The following is a 19,437-nucleotide window of genomic DNA, read 5'->3' as shown; positions in this document are numbered from 1 at the left end:
GCAAATAACATATCACTAAATAAACTGAAGCGATAACTGCACTAAACTGGGGTTATCTTTCAGTCTTTCTTCTCGTGTCTTTTCGAACGGTATCTTGCTTATTTAAAGTAATAATTCATAAATACTTACATTAATTATTACTTATAATAATTTTAAAATACGGTATTATAATAACAATGCCCGTGCCTAATAGAGCAGGATTAAATATAGTGAAGTTGGACGTTAAAGATGTGAGGTTCCCTACATCACTAGGAGGCCATGGTTCCGATGCTTTGGTAAGTCAGTTACTTAATCGCCTTTTATTATGTACGACAATCAAGACATTTATTCCACTTAACTACTGTGTTATGGACACATTTTTAGGGTTCTGAATCTCAAAAGGAAAAACGGAATCCTTATAGGATCAATTTGTTGTCCGTTCGTCTGATTGTCAAGACCCATTTACTCGGGAACGCTTGGAGGTATCAAGTTGAAATTAACATATATGTAATACTTGTGTCTGCGGTCTCTTGAAGCTGTAAAAAAACAAGCTTCTAAAACAACGCCATACGTCCATTTTAGTCTTATTTTCGTAGCGGAACAAAAGCTATGGGGTACTTCTGGTTAGTACCAGAACTAGAAACCCATACAACTAGAATCATATTTGGGTTCAAGGTTTTAGGTACGTATTAATGTTATTTATTCAACTGAATACCAATACCAATATCCAAATCAAATATTAGATATTAAAGATGCATTTATAAATTCATGGCAGTTACTCTATTGGGGTGAGCAGACCCATAAGTCACTCACGGATGTGAACCAAATTAAATAGTACTCACCTGTCGCTGTTTTTTCGCCGCCTATTCTGTAGCTCATGAACGAAAAAGCTGCTTAGGTATCGTCGTCGTATCGAGTACGACTAAAAAAAAATTACTACGATACGATGGTGTACCGCAGGTATTTCGTGCTAGGTCCACTGTAAACGAAATAAAGTAATCCGCATTTGTGTATTCGCATTTCAGCACACAGACCCAGACTACTCTTGCGCCTACGTGACGATAACTACTGAGAGCGGCAAGCAGGGTTTTGGCCTGACGTTCACAAGTGGTCGAGGAACCGAGATCATCGTGCTATGTATCAGATCCATGAAGAGGTTCGTCGTCGGCAAGAATGCTGCAGATATCTTTGCAGACTTCGCTACCTTCTGGAGAGCAATTACTAATGATTCGCAGATGAGATGGGTGCGTGATATTACGTCTATTTTTTTATTACGATATTAAGTAGAATACTTATTCATTTGAAAAATCGATTTTTTTTCAATTGTTATTACAAAATATGTCATGGTACTTATTGAAAATTACGAAGTAACAAATTAGAGGTATTTTAACAGTATCAAACTCCTAAATGTATTATTGGTATTCTTTTAAAACTCATCCTTAAATTATTTATTTTGAACTATTTCTAATTACTAGGATCATAATCATTTGAATTTGTGAGTATGATCGATGGATCGAATATTTTTTTAGATTGGACCTGAAAAAGGTGTTGCACACTTAGCGGTGGCGGCCATTTTGAATTCGCTATGGGACCTGTGGGCTAGACTTGAAAACAAACCTGTATGGCGACTACTCGTCGATATGGAACCCGAAGTAAGAAAACATTACTTTTTTACGATTTGCTGACGTTTAATGACCCACAGTATATAATATACTGTTGTGAGCAGCACTAGAGGTTACACTCCAGTAGGGCTAACACGCGCAACGTGATAAAATTGTGTCACGGTAATTTTATCGATTCTGAAGATATAGTTATGTCGTTTTGTCGATTGGTGCTAATAAGTGAACCTAAATAAGTCATGTCGTTCTATCAAAATACGAACAAAATCACGCGTGCCACACATGTTAGGGGAAAAAACAAACTTATCGATTTAGACAAAATTGATTGAATCGATCAATAATTTTATCACGTTGCACATGGTAGCCTGGCTGGTAATGAAACACCAACGACGAAGATAAAATCTTTACCGTTCTTCCTTTAAATACATTGCATTTAAGAAGATTATTTCGAATTATTTACAAACCCATCATAATATTAACTGTAGTTACGCCCAGTGAGGGAAGTCCCAGTCCCGGAGCGGGATCGGAAGAGAAAACACTTATCGCTAGAGGTTTTTTTTTCAATTTCGCATATCCTCGGTCCACCATAGTGGGAACTCTCCTAATTCACTCTCTTATCTTCAGGAACTGGTATCCACAATAGACTTTCGCTGGATCACCGACGTGATCACTAAAGAAGAGGCCATTCAACTGCTTAAAAGCAAGAAGGCTGGCAAGGAAGGGAGAATTAAGACTCTTTTGGAAAACGGCTACCCTGCCTATACTACTCAAGCAGGTAAGAAACGTTTTCGCTTTCCTATTCCAATCGGTAACGTTTTCTAAAAGTAGTGGATAAATAAATAGCATGTAATGTAATGTACTAATAGTAAATGTCTTACTCGTATGTCCAGAATGGCGATTAGGATATTCCCACGAAGAGTAGCTTGATAACCCTTTTGAGAGGCTTATGTTCCAATGGTGGATCGATGAAAGTGATCGTCTAAAATGTATACAGATTATGTTCAATCAAGCAAGACCTATTCATTAGTCTTCGAATACGATACAAAACGAATAGGTACGAGAGGGAGCGGTATTTTAGATTGACCTGCATTGTTTGTGCAATAATTTAATGTTAATTGTAATTCTAAGTGGCTAATTGTATTTATTTTGTCTTGGAATTGATTTTGAATAAAATTTGTATAAAAAAAGTTCTCTGCAATTGTCCAGGTTGGTTGGGCTACAGTGACGAAACTCTGAAGAAACTGTGCGAGAAGTACCTAAAACTAGGATTCACGCATTTTAAAGTGAAAGTAGGCCTTAACTTTGAAGACGACTACCGACGATGCAGCGCCGTGCGAAGGTACATTGGTGATGATAAAGTCTTGGTAAGTTTTAGGTACCTATTTCATTTCTAAAGAGAATATCCCCGAAATAGGTACCACATTTGATTGAGTTTTAATTACGAGTAAACAGGACCATTCTCTAAGCATTTATCAAGCAAAATGTTAGTTCACGCTAACGTTATCACAGTTCAGAACAAAAAAACATTAAAGAGACAGTATTCACTACCATCCTAGACTAATAGCGAGGAGTTGCAAGTTAGTGGGATGTTTATAGAGTTTTATACTAATTATTCACTTCTACCTGCTAAAAGTGATAACTCACCTATTATTGTAGATGGTAGACGCAAATCAAGCGTGGAGCGTGAACGAAGCTATCGAGTGGATGAAGAGATTGGCACCTCTCAAACCAATGTGGATTGAAGAACCGACTTCACCTGATGATGTTTACGGGCATGCGGCTATTTCTAAAGCTTTAGCGTAAGTTGTCGAAAACCATGTTTACTGGAAACATTGTAGTTAACTATTCAAACTAAAATCTTCCTTACCTGCTGTTCTGTGGTTCAAGTGTTCAAGCATATTTTAGGTACAAAAGACTTGAGTCAAAGCATTTTTCACGAAAGGATCAACAAAATGTGGACTCGGATGATATACCGTACGTTCCGACCTTTTTAGTTCGGAATTTTTAAGAGTTCGCTTTTCGTGTATTTTCAAATAACAGTTATACAAAGCTTAATTGTCATATTAATTCAAGTCCAAACCAAGCATAGATTATGAGCTTTTTTTTCACTTTTTAGTCCTTACGGGATCGGCGTGGCGACGGGTGAGATGTGCGCCAACCGCGTGATGTTCAAGCAATTCCTGCAGAGCGGTGGTATGCAGTACTGCCAGATAGACTCTGCCAGGATCGGCGGCATCAACGAGATACTCTCTGTGTATCTCATGGCTGAGAAACTTGGAGGTGAGGGAGATACCGCTGCGGCTTAGGCTTACGTAGGTATAAAGTAAAACGATACAACTTTGCAAAGGCAAAGACTTCCCTAAGTCGTGTGTACACAAATGTAGAAATAAAATTACACTTTCCCGCAATCATTGGCAATTTGTACATCCAATCAACCACATATACACCCCATTGCTGTAAAAACTGCTAGAAACATTTATTTGTGTGGTGGATACAGAAATTAATCCAAAGCAGCGGACTGCTGAAGACTCACGACCATGACAAAGAGTTATTGTTTTTCTCTTTTCCCTATCCTAAACTTTTTTATCGATTTCCTTCTCGTCTCGTCCATTACTTGCGGCACAGCATATTATATCAAGGGCTAATGCTGCTACTGCTATCTACGTGGATAAACGTCGTACGGCTATCGGTCGAGATCCTCGATATAATTCGCGCAGCGGGAGCTGCTCCCCTTATGCAAATCCCTGGTTTAACTCTAATTTCTATCTGTCCAGTGAAAGTATGCCCGCACGCGGGTGGCGTAGGTCTATGCGAGATGGTTCAGCATCTTCAATATTGGGACTACGCGTGTCTCTCCGGCACCATGGAGGGTCGCCTGGTGGAGTACGTCGACCAACAACATGAGCACTTCATTGACCCTTGTGTGGTGGAGAATGCGCGGTATCTTGCGCCTAAGGTAAAGATATTTTTTTTAGAAAAAACATTAAACTTACCTTTGGCGATACCTCTATTCAGTTTAAAATTTCTGGGCTGCCTGGTGCGTTGTCGCTAGTCCTCTATACATACCAGCCATGGCATGCAAGTCTAAACGGCAATGAGGGACTTTCCAGGCTATGTTCCTCAAAAACTATATAGATGGCACTGTACAGAATTTTCTTCGTTTAACCTTCAAATTTCATGGACAACAGATATTATGCATCTTTTATCATCTTTGTTTTTGGGTATAAATGATGACCGTTTTTATTACACTCAGGTACAATTACATCTTCCACCCATTATAATTCTGATCAAAATAAAGTGAAGCTATAATCTAATACCCCCTCCGGTTGTTTGACGGAAGGCCTGTGCCCAGCAGTGGGACGTATATAGGCTGTTTATGTTTTATATTATCATCATCATCAGCCCATTAACGTCCCACTGCTGGGGCACGGGCCTTCCCTATGGATGGATAGGTTTTATATTATGTATACTCCAATTAATTATGAATAATTATGTACCCGAGTAATGAGAAAATAGGTGATTGATTTTGATTTTTTGATTTCAAAAGTCTTTATTACACATTAATAGATTACAGTATTACAGACACAGTCTAACAATACTTACAAGAATGAATTTAGTACAAATATTTCGCCGGCCATAAAGCCATACGGAAATTTATGACACATACATTGAGAACTATTTTGAAAAGTTAACTATGTTGGCATTATCAATCAGGAATGGAGTATTAATAATACCCACACAGCCAACCTATATCACACAGCGACAATTTATATGAATGTAGATGGTAATATGAGAGTACAGTACGTTCTCATTTATAGCAGCTAAGAATATAAATAATATTAAGTAATAAGCAATAGAATGCCAACAATCATCGCAACAAAATGTAACATTAACATTGGTAGGTAGACTTCACAGCGCGCGGGCATAGGTATGATGCATTGCAGAGATCGACGAGAAAATAGGTAATTATCACTTTAAAGCTGTACAACGCCGTCTATACTGCTTCTGGTGACCGTAGCCTGGAAAGTTCTTCAATGAATGCCGCACCACATCCGCGTTTGGAATTTTATGAAATTCTGACCTTTTTGGGACGACGAATGATATTATAATGACTTGTTCGATCGAACGATCGCAGTTTTGAACGATTTTCATTATATAGATCTGTCTTCGTCTACAATAACCTACGGCTACTATTCTTCTATTGCAGCTACCGGGCTACAGCACACAATTTTTGCCGGGAACGATTGAAAAATTTGGTTATCCGCGTGGCAGCGAGTGGCAACGTATGTTCAAAGAAGGAGTGTTCCCGCCCCCCGATGAGGCAGAGACGGTCAACGCGTAAAACATAAACCTTTATATTGTTAAGAAGACAGTTTATTTTGTAAAATGTTTACTTATTTACTATGTACAACTAACTTAATCATGATAAATAGTACAAAACGATCAACATTGGTCTTTCTTTAAAATCCACGTTAGATACAACTTTTTTAGAAGATCACTGCACACACAAGAGGCCCTCCAAGCGATCCAGAGACGGATTATTTAGTGATAGCCGAGTTTTATACACAGAAATGGGATGGCAAATAACTTATACCCCTGTGTGCCTTGAGCTTGGCGCCGTATTTTTTAATCATGCGTTGTCGATTCGCATGCGAAAGTATATACCCATTTCACGTAGCATATCAGACCTTGTCATTTGTAAGATGAGACAGGTATATTATATACATTTTCGCACGTGAGTTGGGGACGTACAATTCAAATATACGAGCCTAGGTACCCACTTACCTGTCCATACTACGATTTCTTTGCAAAAGCGAAAGCACTCAACTTGGACTGTTTAGGAGCGCTAGAGACGGGAGTGTCACCATTCACCTCATCTAACTTCCTTTTATTGGTCTCTGGTGTACCATTTTTAGCTTTATTAGTGTCGTCTTTAGGCACGTTTTTAGTCTGTAGAGCCTTGAATGCTCTTACGCCGTGCTTGGTGAGTTCAGAAGGAGTAAGTTCTGGGTTTTCTTGCTCTAGGGTTGTCTTGTTACGCGCGAACCAGTCCATAAACGTTTCGCCTTCCACTGGTTTCATTGGCTACAATATGAAACAAAAAAAATCTCAATTCTTACACAGTAAAATAAATAGCTACTCTATTATTTTTAGCAAGCTGAACATCTATATTAATCTGAAGTAAACTCTTGGGGGGTTAAAAAGACTACATTACAATAATTGCTTTTTAAATGAATTGCTTTTTATCCCCCCCCCCCCCCCCCCATTTTAAAAATAAGTCTAAGAATTAAGTTTTTATATTATTTTGGAGCTGGGTGCTTGGTTTGGCTTTAATTCATGCACTGTATCACAGCCCCATCCAGTTGATTGAGGGAAGGCCTGTGCCAAGTAGTGGGATATAGGCTGTATGTATGTATACAAGGTGTTAGTGACATCGTAACGATGATTCAGAACATGTTTCTGAGTTAATATCAAGTGGAAATTTCCATCGCAAAATTCATGTTTATTTTGTGATTATTCTTTAATTATTTTCAGTTCGATACCTGTGCGGCGGAAAATTCCAATTGATATCAACTCTGAGTCACGGTCTGAATCATGCCTTAAAGTTTTCGTTACGATGCCCGATGTCACTAACACTCTGTATATCAGAGCGATCAATAAGATATATTATGATCGCCGCTTTATGCTACACGCTACAGTCCACCACTAAGCACTACACTATCATAAGTTAGATAAGCTGTAAAATTGCACTACTGGTTAGACTCACGTCGTTATTTTCTTCTGTGGAATGTACCTCCACGAGTGTCCTGTCAGTCAAACTGAGCGGGCTCTGTACATTCTTGACTGCTTCTTGTTGTTTCTTGAACGGGTTGCGCGCGCCGCCCGGTGACGATTTTATAGGCTGCAATGTCAGTGACGATGTATTATCGACCTTATATACAAGGAACCCCGCGTGATGGTTTAAGGCCCGATCTCCCTATCCATCCATAGGGAAGGCCCGTGCCCCAGCAGCGGGGACATTAATGGGCTGATGATGATGATACAAGGAACTACTTTTCACGTTGGTCTAACAGGAAATCTCAGTAAGACGTGGTACTTAGTTCATCTTGCGACGGACGTACTACCCCAATCGGGATATAGTCGTGAACTTATATATGTTTATGTTTCTATTCAAGGTAAAGTACATTTTATATGTTTCATATATCAAAAGTAGATTTTTCATAACTGAAACAGCTAACATTTTCCGGTGATTTCTAATTCTGCAACATTAAATATGCTTGCGAAAATATTTTTTTAAATTTTAAATTTCGAATACTCTTGCAGTGGGTGTAATCCTCTTGCGGTCCAAATTTCAAGTTATTGGCCAATATAAAATTTTGGGGGCTTTTTTAATTGTCTGCCTAAAGTTGACGTGTGTTCCATAAATTCTATGCCTTTCCTTTTAGGAGGATAAGAAAATGACAGGTATAACTTAAAATAAAATTAGATGGTGTGTACGGTCACGAGCATTAATATGTACATAGACTTTGGTACCATGTCAGATTAACTTTTTTGACAAATTGAACTGTAAGTCTCACTAAATGTCAAATATGTTGGTGCGACAGAGTCCTAAAGTGGGTACATTATATTGCTCATGACTGTACTGGAATCAGCACCATTATAAGTTAATAAAAGTCGATACTTACCACAGGCTTAATAGCATTAACACTCTCCTTTTTCTCCTTAGCTTTCTGTGGTATAATGAGACTCGAATTCAAGTCCTGTTCAGTATTAGTGACGTCATACGTCTCTTGAGTATCTAACTCTGCGAAATGCGAGTTTTGTGCCACGTTCAGTCTGTCATCTCTCTCCCAAGAATCTGCCAAGTTAGTCAGTTTCTCCGCCAAGTGCATTCGGCCAAGCCTTGACGCGTACTTGGCGGCCAGAGGTAGTAGACGCTCGTCCTTCAACAGCTCCATTAGTTCAAGAGCTCTTTGTTCTATTTCGCTTCTGCAGGCGAGCTGTAACATAATTAAATCCAGATACAACATTCGTATCGACTTTTTACTTGATAGGCATCGACCTTGTATGACTAATAGACAACCAATCTCTGTAAAAGTGCCCGCAGCGCATCTTGTACGATATTGCACTTTATTCTTCTTCTATCGTGTGGATTGTAAGGTGGATTACCAACCCCATCAACACTGGTGTCAGGGTTATTACTGAGCTGCCATAAGCCCCACTGCCCTATTGCACTTTATTTGAACAGCCAAAACATCTTATCTTAAAATGAGGGAACGAACCGAACAGACTTATACTATCTACATAACTCAATGTACGTATTTACAACAAGTCCAAATTCAAAAATATCTTTATTCAGTAGGTAACATAGTTCCACTTTGAATCGTCAATTTTTAAATAACGAACGTCTCATCCGTCTAAAACTACTGCAGCTTCTCACAACCTGTATACGTACGTGGTACGGAAGGTTTTTAAGAAAATCTACTTCTTAGCCAATGGGAGTCTATTTGTTTATAGAATGTCAGTGTTTATACGACCGAATTACTTTACATCGACAGTTCTAAAACTAGCGCTATCCCTTTCTTGCACTAAACGTAATTATAATTGTTTTTTTTAACTATTTAGTCCGCTAAAATCAGAATCGACACCGAATAATAGAATTAATCAGTAGACCATGCGAGGCTCGGTGTAGACGACCCTATTGATACCTCAGAACATATTTTTTTCGACATCGAATTTGTACCACATTTTTTTTTACCTTTGATGGGTTTACTCTTAGCCCCAGATTTGCTCGATGGCATTGACGAGGCCTAAGATAGAGCGAGCTCGCCCAGAAGGTGCCTATTCACTCTGGCCTTGAAAGCACCCGGGTTATATGCATTCGGAAATACAGAAGACGGCAAAGAATTCCACTCCTTAGCAGTGCGCATAATGAAGGACGATGCGAAGCGCTTTGTCGAATAGTCGGGATATCCACCAAATAGGGATGGAACCCGGCCGTACATCCAGATGTACGGCCCTATTTGGTGGAGCCTTTGATCATTAATTATAACAAGAAGATACTTACAGCAAACAATTTGAGTGCAGTTTCCCTTGCAGTCTTGACATCGACCTCGGAGGTGGTGTGTGCCCAGCGCACCAGCTGCTCTTCATACTGTCCCTTCTCCGAGTCCAACTCGCAGAGAGGTATCTGCAATAAAGGCTCACGATCTGGAGGTTCGGGTTCGATTCCCGATGGGGACATTGTCGAAATCACTATGTGAGACTGTCCTTGTTTGGTAAGGATTTTTCAGGCTTGGATCACCCGATTGTCCGAAAAAGTAAGATGATTCCATGCTTGGGACGGCACGTTAAGCCGTTGGTCCCGGCTATTAGCCGTAACCTCCACCAACCCGCGTTGGAGCAGCGTGGTGGAGTATGCTCCATATCCCCTCCGGTTGATTGAGGTGAGGTCTGTGCCCAGCAGTGGGACGTATATAGGTTGTTTATGTATGTATGTAGAGCTTATGTGGAACAGATTAAAGAAAAGTTTAACATCGTGTCTTATAGGGAAATCAAGGAATTGGCTTTTGATAGACTGGCATGGAAAATGCTACACCGACAAGAGCGTGGCTCTTAAATTAATAGTGGGCGAGCTTATTGCCATTAACCGAGCACAATTCTTGAAAACCACGTGATACCAATTATCTATACTCCAAACATGAAAAAGTCGAATTCGGTGAATTAGAGTGATAAAGATCTGAGTTCATCTAATGTTGATTTTTTATTCAACAGAGTGAAGGAACATATAAAAACAGATGTTACTAAAAAAGTATAAAATCTTCCAAAGTTATATTTGAAATCTGTATTGTTAGGTCAGTGTCTGGACAGAGTATCGGTTTAACAGCAAGTGGTAGTTGATTAATGAAACAAAATATGCTAAATATGATAGTTGAAAAACATAACTTTGTTATCATACCTGTATCGACAGTTCCGCAACAATCGGCTTAGGGACTGTCAGTGGGAATGATGAACCTCTGCATAGAATAGCACGGACCTTCTGCGTGAGTTCACATACCTGAAAAAATCGTTTATGATTAATTAATACTACACAGCTTGACATAAACCTGTGCTTTGTTTATCAAAACTTACAAGCCCTGTACTACAAGAAATGTTCTTGAAAAAAAAAATCATCATCATCAACCCATTAACATCCCCACTACTGGGGCACGGGCCTTCCCTATGGATGGATAGGAAGAAAAAAAATAATTGATCAAAACTACACATGTAAATTAGATGTTGCAAGTGTCAATATTTATTTCACAAGTATATTGTAGTCCCTCTACTTTTATTGATAAACGTAATTTACTCGTACTTTTGAGTAACTTGTAGCTTGTGAACGTGTAGACTTGTAAGTTTTGACAAACACAGCACTGGTGTAAATATTCTGGTTTGATTTCTTACAAAATGAAGCAGAAATGTATAATTATTCCTTTAAGACAATTTGTGCCTTTTATCTTCTGTTTCTTCCTGTTATCAAATTGAGTTTTGTGCCGTGTGCAATAAACTATTGTATAAATAAATGTATTTCGATCATTAATCGTGTTTATAAATAGGTTTCATTCTTGACAATCTGCAGTAACTGGTCACTTTATACACTCATACAATAAGCAGATAAAAACAACCCACTGTCGTTAGGTTCATACTCTCTCCCGTATGTGCAGAAGCAAAAATCATCAGAAAACAATTTTGACTGAACCCATCATGGGCGGATCCAGAGGGGGTCATGACCATGACCTGCAATTTTATCTAATTCTCTACGGAGATAGGTTGTCTACGACCTGTTGCCTCCCCCCCCCCCCCCCTCCATAAAAGCTGGATCCACTCCTGGAACCCATAACCAGTTAGTGGCTACACTGACAGCTACACTGGCGACATCTGGGACACAAACCCTTAGTCGACTTTTACACATACCTGCACAATAGGCTAGTTTCCAACTAGTCAAATCAGTTACTTTTTACTAAACGGCAAAACACGAAATGACTATGGAATTTGTATGAAAAAGCACACTGTGACGTCATCTAAAATCGTGATAAAATGTCGGACTTATTATTACGTTTTTCTTGATTAAAATTCACAAATAAGTTAAATAGAAAAAAGAGAATGATTTTCGTTAGTTTTAAATCTGACTTTATTTAGTAATCAGAATTTCATAATTTATCTTGAACCTAGTACACGACCCAATTCAAGACCAAGCAGATATATAAGAATACGTACAGAAACAATGAACCAGGTATCGGAAGCGCCACGGGAATGGGTGCCGGCGTCACAGATAGGTATCCATACCCCGCTGGATATGTCATATAGTCTCAAAATGCCTGTATTGTCGTAAGCACAGGGCGACCCGGCGTCTGAAGTTCCGATCCAGGATAGTTTTGATCCGGGAGTCAATGGGACAGGAACGGTCTTACTGCGAACTTGGCGACCTAAGAATACACGAAATTTTAAATGAATTTAAATTTATCCTATCTTCTTCTATCGTGTGGGTTGTGAGATGGAGTACCAAGCTCATCAACCCTGTTGTCAGGGTTACTATTGAGCCGCCAAAGGCCCCTGAGATGGCTCATGTAACGACTAAATACTTACATCAACAACAACTAGAGTGTGTGTTTCGAGGTTTTGAATGATGATGCAAAGTAATAAGTAGTATAATCCATGGTATAAGAAAACCAGTATGTTATGAGCGTATTAGTGTTATGAGGAAGTGGATATCTTCTCTCTTCTCCTCTCCTACGTAAACAGCCTATATACGTCCCACTGCTGGGCACAGGCCTCCCCTCAATCAACCGGAGGGGGTATGGAGCATACTCCACCACGCTGCTCCAATGCGGGTTGGTGGAGGTGTTTTTTACGGCTAATAGCCGGGACCAACGGCTTAACGTGCCCTCCGAAGCACGGAATCATCTTACTTTTACGGACAATCAGGTGATTCAAGCCTGAAAAGTCCTTACCAAACAAAGGACAGTCTCACAAAGTGATTTCGACAATGTCCCCATCGGGAATCGAACCCGGACCTCCAGATCGTGAGCCTTACGCTCTAACCACTAGACCACGGAGGCTTCTCCTCTCCTATCTTATAAAAACCAAATCATGTCAATATTATTTACAAGCTATATGGTTACCCCTTACATATTTCTAAGGATGTATGCAGAATAGTAGAGGAGCTCGGTGGCGCAGCGGTTAATGCGCTCGATCTGCGATTGTTGAAGTTAAGCAACTTTCGCAAAGGCCGGTCATAGGATGGGTGACCACAAAAAAAAAGTTTTTGTTTCATCTCGAGCTCCTCCGTGCTTCGGAAGGCACGTTAAGCCGTTGGTCCCGGCTGCATTAGCAGTCGTTAATAACCGTCAATCCGCACTGGGCCCGCGTGATGGTTTAAGGCCCGATCTCCCTATCCATCCATAGGGAAGGCCCGTGCCCCAGCAGTGGGGACGTTAATGGGCTGATGATGATGATGATGCAGATTAGTGGCATGGTGCCCGTAACTTACCGTTGAGTGCTATGATGTCCATGGCGAGGTGTTGGTCAGAAACTCCAGGGTCTGACCTGTGGTAGGCAGCCAAGATTGTTGTGTTGTATCCTGCTAAGGTCACCACTGGTCCGGCAAGCGATATAACCTGTCACCGATAATGTTTATATTGAAAACGTTGATAAAGCTTCTAATGCGTATCTCAATTGCATCCCTTCTTCTTCTTATCGTGTAGGTTGGGAAGTGGAATACCAACCTCAACAACCCTGGTGTCAGGGTTATTACTGAGCCGCCAAAGACCCCTGACATGGCTCATGTAAAGACTACATACTTACATCAGTAAGTAGTAACCGGGACCAACGGCTTAACGTGCCTTCCGAAGCACGGATCATCTTACTTTCGGACTGATCGGACAATCAGCTGATCAGCCTGTAATGTCCTTGTTTTTTTTTTTTTTTTTGGTAACGAAGGGGAAATCCTCATGGATACCTCGCCACCCGGGGGAGCGACGAGGTTATGTCGGACAGCCTGTAATGTCCTAGCCAAACTAGGGATCACAAAGTGATTTTTGTGATATGACCCCACCGGGATTCGAACCCGGGCCTCCGGATCGTGAGCCCAACGCGCAACCACTGGATCACGGAGGCCGAATTGCATCCGTTTAGTAGTTTTCGGCTAGACGCAGTTTCTCTATTGCTATAAATATGAGGCGCCATCCGCGCCCTTTTTTCCAATTCGAATCACTTGTATGAAGAAGAGTCAAGTCACCGAAATTCCTTTTATTTTACGTGAAAGCAGGGTAAGCACTATTGTTATTCAGTACCTGTCTCTGAGTCCCCATAGGTGTAAAGAGTCTTAGTAAGCGGGCGTTAGTCGCGCAGGCCACTACTCCACTGGATGCGCACACACATAGGATCTCTTCTGTATCTGGCATCGATACACTCCATTCCTTACTGCTACCCACCAGAGATATGCATACCAATTTGCTGAAAAGTATTTTAAGAGATTATTGAATGGTAACCTGTCACTATAGGACTGATAATGTGATTATTATATACTAGACCGACAGCCTTCGTGATCTAGAAGTTAAAGCGTTAGGCTTAGGATGTCCGGGTTCGATTCCCGATGGGGACATTGTCGAAATCACTTTGTGAGACTGTCCTTTGTTTAGTAAGGACATTATAGGCTTGAATCACCTGATTGTCCGAAAAATAAGATGATTCCTTGTTTCACACACGCAATGGATTTTGATGCGGTTTTTTTTAATAGATATAGTGATTCAAGAGGAAGATTTATATGTATAATAACATCCATTAAATAGTGGAGAAATACTGTTATTTTTAATGTGATGTGTGATGAATTACGATGACCAAATTGGAGATGTCCTTGGAAAAGGTTTAATACGATCTACTCTGAACCGGCGTGCGTGTATGAAGCGATTGATGAATGTGGAGGAAGCAAGAGAAGTGTGTCAGGATCGAAGCAAATGGAATTCTATAGTCTCTGCTTACCCTGGTGGGAAATAGTCGTGAGTTTATGTATGTATGTATGTATGTTTAATGTGATATCGTAAATAATTTCATTTTTTTTCCTCAGCATTGCACCCGAGCGAAGCCCGGGCGGGTCGCTAGTTGTAAAATAAAACAATATTCACCTTGGGGTCTCGCACGCTAACGCCAGCACACTCGACGACAAACTGGCCATAGTGTGGTTCAAGTAATTGTTCAAATGAATGCCGTGGTGCAGGTTCGTGTCGTGGAACTCCACATCAATACTAGATTCGCCGTTCTCCGCAGTGTGGCAACGAACTATGCCGATGTCGTTCCAGCACATGTATCTACAAATTAAAGTTTCGTATTAACAAGGTAATAGAGACTGTTAGAAAACAGTGATTTATAAGATGGAATTTACTTATATTACAATCTTTTCACGGCAACCAGTTAACACAGAATGTCAAGGAATAAATAAGTATTTTTAAAAATAAAATAAAATAAATAAAAAACCGCCGAAAAGGAAAGGGACAGGTAATCGACAGGCATAAAATTTATGGAAGACACGTCAATTTAAGGCAGAAATTTAAAAATCCCTTCCAAAATTTTATATTGGGATATTGGCCAATAACCCGACAGAATTAAGTTGATAGCACACGTCAAGTTAAATAAGCAGATGCCTATTTAATCGCCTGAGGGTTCAATCATCTGTCCTTTTCCTTTTCGGCGAATAAGAAAATGATGGGTATAAGTTGAAATAAAATTAGGAGGTGTCTCCAGGAATGGGGGCCATCATAATTTGTTAGAAGTAAAACAACCAATGTTCCATAATTATTAACAATGTCACAGTTGAATGATGAGGATCACTTTGGTAAAGTATTTGTTTATAACATCACAGTATTTCACACGAAGTCACGAATAACTTGCAGCCGAGATCCTTACTTAGCAATAAAAAGAACATCATTCAAAACATACCAAAATCGAAAGTCCACTGAAGAAAAAAACATTTTATTACCCGCCAGACGTCCGGCTCGCCAGAGTTCACACAAGACCGCAAAAAATGGAAACAGGTAGGAGAGGCCTTTGCCCAGCAGTGGGATCTTGTAGGTTAGATTTGATTACATTTTATTACCTGTGTTCGAGATGTAAAGGGGTGGCAGACGGCTGGAATGGCGGCTGCGGCGGTACAGTAGTAACTGCTGGCGTAGCGTGACGGGACGGAGGCCTGGAGTCTTCCTGTTCAGTTATCAGTCCTAGCGTCTCATTCTTGATCTTCTCCAACGATATCGCGTTATCGTCGTCGCTTTCGTAGTTCTCTATTAAGTTGTCAACTAAATCGTCATTGTCTGAAAGTTGAGATTTAGATGTTGGTAAACAAGTACAATGGTGATGACTTCTGACTGGACAAAAACCTTTGTGTGGGTAGGATTAAATGAGTTATCTACTATATATAATTTTGCCTTGCAATAGACAAGCAAGTTTGAATCTAGGTAAAAAATTGTGGTCTCAATATATACTCTACTTGAAAGTTATTTAAAAAAGTCGAGGTTTTTTTCACACCAGAATGTGATTTGTCAAAAAGGTGCTTACGTGGTTTTCACTTCAAGGGGATGTTATTTATAATGTCCCTTAACATATTTTACAAAACATTCATAATCAATCGTTTTACGTTACCAGCCGGGTCGGCACGACTATCTACTGCCGCGCGGCGCGGAATTAATCCGAGGGCTTGGACCAATAGGAGCAAAGAATGCTATCCACGTGGATATATTAAATCGATGCGGGTACGACCGAGTAGATAGCAATTCCGCTAACGACTGTCACTTGCCGATAATGGATAGTACGTATATCCTAGTGCGTGCGTCTGATTTCTACATATGACATTTCGATTGACATATATTTATCTACATCTTGAGGGTGGCTGATACTATAAGGTATATATAATTATTTATATATTTGTAAACTGTTGTAAATTATACACTTTGCTCATGTCAAATCTAAAAAAAAAAATTGTAAAAAAATTACATGTAGTTTACCATCAGTCCTCTCGACCATCTCAATGTCGTTAGAATCGGCGCCAAATTTGCCACTGTCTTTGCCGTAGCAGTTTACTAGAGTGCCTAATTGCCCTGCCACATCACAGTACGCAAGAACTCCATTGCCTGAAACAAACAAAACACATTTTAGTCCATGTTACTGGTGCATAGTGTACATAATAGTAAGTAATAACACTTATTACCCATACATTCATCATCATCATCATCAGCCCATTAACGTCCCGACGCTGGGGCACGAGCCTTCCCTATGGATGGATAGGGAGATCGGGCCTTAAACCATCACGCGGGCCCAGTGCGGATTGATGGTTATTAACGACTGCTAATGCAGCCGGGACCAACGACTTAACGTGCCTTCCGAAGCACGGAGGAGCTCGAGATGAAAACTTTTTTTTTTGTGGTCACCCATCCTATGACCGGCCTTTGCGAAAGTTGCTTTACTTCAACAATCGCAGACCGAACGCGTTAACCGCTGCGCCACCGAACTCCTCATTATTGCATGGTATTTTTATGGTTATGAAATAAAAAGATATCAAACTATAAAAAAAATTAAGCATATGAGCAATAAAAAGCTGAGATTCCAAAGAAACATTACCTTTAGGATTCCAAGCCATAGCAGAGACGTTATGTGAAGTGGGATGCTCAATGATTCCCATACAAGTGCCAGATTGGACTTCCCACACTGCAATCTGCCCAGCCACCGTGCTTCCAGCCAAATATTGTCCACATGGAGAGAACAGACATTGGGATATAGCACATTTTATCTAAAATGTAAAAAAATACATATTAAGATTACACAAAAAGGTATGTGAAGACAACATCCACAAACATAGAATGTACATGGTCCCTTACCCAGCAGTATGTCAATAACAAAACTTATTTGGATAAATAACATTTTTGACAATCTAAATCTCTTGATTTAGACTTCTATTTGGAAGTATTGTTTTTGCTTATAAAAAAAAGATTTTCTGACTGAAAGAAAGTTGAAAGAAAAAATTGTTTTTTTAAATATACAACACACACATGATAGACTTTACAGACTTGGATCACCTGATTGTCTGAAAAATAAGATTCGTAAGATTTCGTGCTTTGGAGGGCACGTTAAGCCGTTGGTCTCAGCTATTCGCTGTTAAAACACCTCCACCAACCTGCAGTTGAGCAGCATGGTGGAGTATGCTCCATACCCCCTCTGGTTGATTGAGGGGGGGACTGTGCCCAGCAGTGGGACATATAATATAGGCTGTTTATGTTTTAAATATACAAACCAAACTATGTGTAAAGGTCATTCTCTGCCCCCAGCTCTCAGAATCTAGTAAAATGATCTCTTTGTTGGATGGATAAGCCAAATATTTTCCTTCTGATGGTTCAAAGTCCATTCTACCTGTGGAAATAAGACAAAATTTAAAAAAAAAGTTTTTCTTAATCATAGAACTGAGTAAATAGGAATGTAATTATAGTAAAGATCAGTACTAGAAAAATGAAAAAGACCTAAATCAATATAATAAAGTCTTACATAAAACCTTAGCAGCATAAAAAGTATTAATCTTAGGTACACAGGTAATCTCTTTCACAATTTTCTGTGTATCAATATCCCATACTCTCATCACTCCATCTCCACAGGCTGTGCTTGCATACTTCATGCGAGGGCATATAGATGTGCTTAGAACTGGTCCCTTGTGTTCCGACATCACAAACAGGGGAGCACCCCCCTCCAGATTGCAAATTCTCGCTTCCATATTTTCCGAAGTGCAACCCAAAGCCTACAAAAATAAAAAATATAGTGATAGTTAATTATGTAATTGTTTTTAATAATAAACTACAGTATAATTATAATTAATAGATTTATATAATGAAAAATAATATTTTAGATTTCATAAAATATGACTACACACCTCAATTTTACTACTGGACATAATCTGTGTGACTGGAGCAGTAAACCTTGTAACAATACCATCCTTGTCGAATGCGGGGAACGTGTAAGCCTGCACAGCATGATTGTCAGTTGCCACATACAACCTCTTGTCTTTAAAACACACAGCCAGTGCACTCTCACCCACACAGTGTGAATTCGGATCGTCATCCTCTATGTCCACCCATATCCTCACATCTCCATCGTGCCCACATGTTATTATGTGTCTGAAAATGATGACAATATCCTTTCGATATTGAATCCAGTCACAAAGTAACCTAGATAATATGCAACTGAGGAATACTCAAATCATAGATATAAGAATAGAAAGGCCTATTATCAGTTTCGTCAGCTACGTTTTTCCATAATGGAAGCACTTGTAAATAAATGATTTATGAGTTAAAAGAAAAATAATACTCACTGTCCATCTTCGGTATAACAAACATCAGTATGACCTTCAGCGTGAGCGTAACGAAGGGGCTTGCTGTCTATTTTCATTATATAGCTTAAATATTATACACATCTACTAAGTTACCTAACTAAATTATTGTATTATGAAGTAAAATAAACCAAGAGGTAGGTATAGGTAGTGATGGGCAGGGAAAGAAAAAATTGGGTGGGAAAGAAAAAATATCGGGAAAATATGGGAAAATAAAATAAACACCCGAAAAATTCCCGAATCATGGGAAAATATTTTTTATTTAATTATTTTTAATCTTATTATTATTTGTATGTAGTTTCCATGTCTCGGGTCGGGTCTGTCATGGAGTCCCGGACTTTTGGAAGGCGTGCGTGGGGCCGAAGCCAACACGTAGAGGCCCCTTAAGACAATTTACTCTAAATGTGTTGTGACACCAACCGGCGATTATCCCTGTAT

General features: G+C 39.7%; 2 protein-coding genes across 2 annotated transcripts; one reads left to right on the top strand and one right to left on the bottom strand.

Moving 5' to 3' along the window:
• The first annotated feature begins 66 nt into the window (after positions 1-66).
• LOC126373315 (mitochondrial enolase superfamily member 1-like) lies at positions 67-6,045 on the top strand. Its single transcript, XM_050019429.1, has 9 exons — positions 67-275; positions 1,005-1,223; positions 1,509-1,631; positions 2,223-2,373; positions 2,805-2,962; positions 3,255-3,397; positions 3,715-3,878; positions 4,373-4,554; positions 5,806-6,045. Exons 1-9 carry the CDS (start codon positions 177-179, stop codon positions 5,938-5,940), a joined length of 1,374 nt encoding a protein of 457 aa, XP_049875386.1. The 5' UTR covers positions 67-176; the 3' UTR covers positions 5,941-6,045.
• Positions 5,235-19,137, bottom strand: LOC126373284 (WD repeat and HMG-box DNA-binding protein 1). Its single transcript, XM_050019369.1, has 16 exons — positions 18,982-19,137; positions 18,544-18,787; positions 18,165-18,411; positions 17,917-18,032; positions 17,247-17,415; positions 16,634-16,759; positions 15,730-15,943; positions 14,762-14,944; positions 13,931-14,093; positions 13,129-13,255; positions 11,856-12,064; positions 10,558-10,656; positions 9,667-9,789; positions 8,285-8,599; positions 7,366-7,500; positions 5,235-6,683 (listed from the first exon to the last, which is right to left on the bottom strand). Exons 1-16 carry the CDS (start codon positions 19,056-19,058, stop codon positions 6,393-6,395), a joined length of 2,838 nt encoding a protein of 945 aa, XP_049875326.1. The 5' UTR covers positions 19,059-19,137; the 3' UTR covers positions 5,235-6,392.
• Positions 19,138-19,437: the final 300 nt, after the last annotated feature.

Source organism: Pectinophora gossypiella, chromosome 2 (genome assembly GCF_024362695.1).
Source record: "Pectinophora gossypiella chromosome 2, ilPecGoss1.1, whole genome shotgun sequence".
NCBI lineage: Eukaryota > Metazoa > Arthropoda > Insecta > Lepidoptera > Gelechiidae > Pectinophora > Pectinophora gossypiella.
This window is presented reverse-complemented; position numbering and strand designations above follow the sequence as displayed.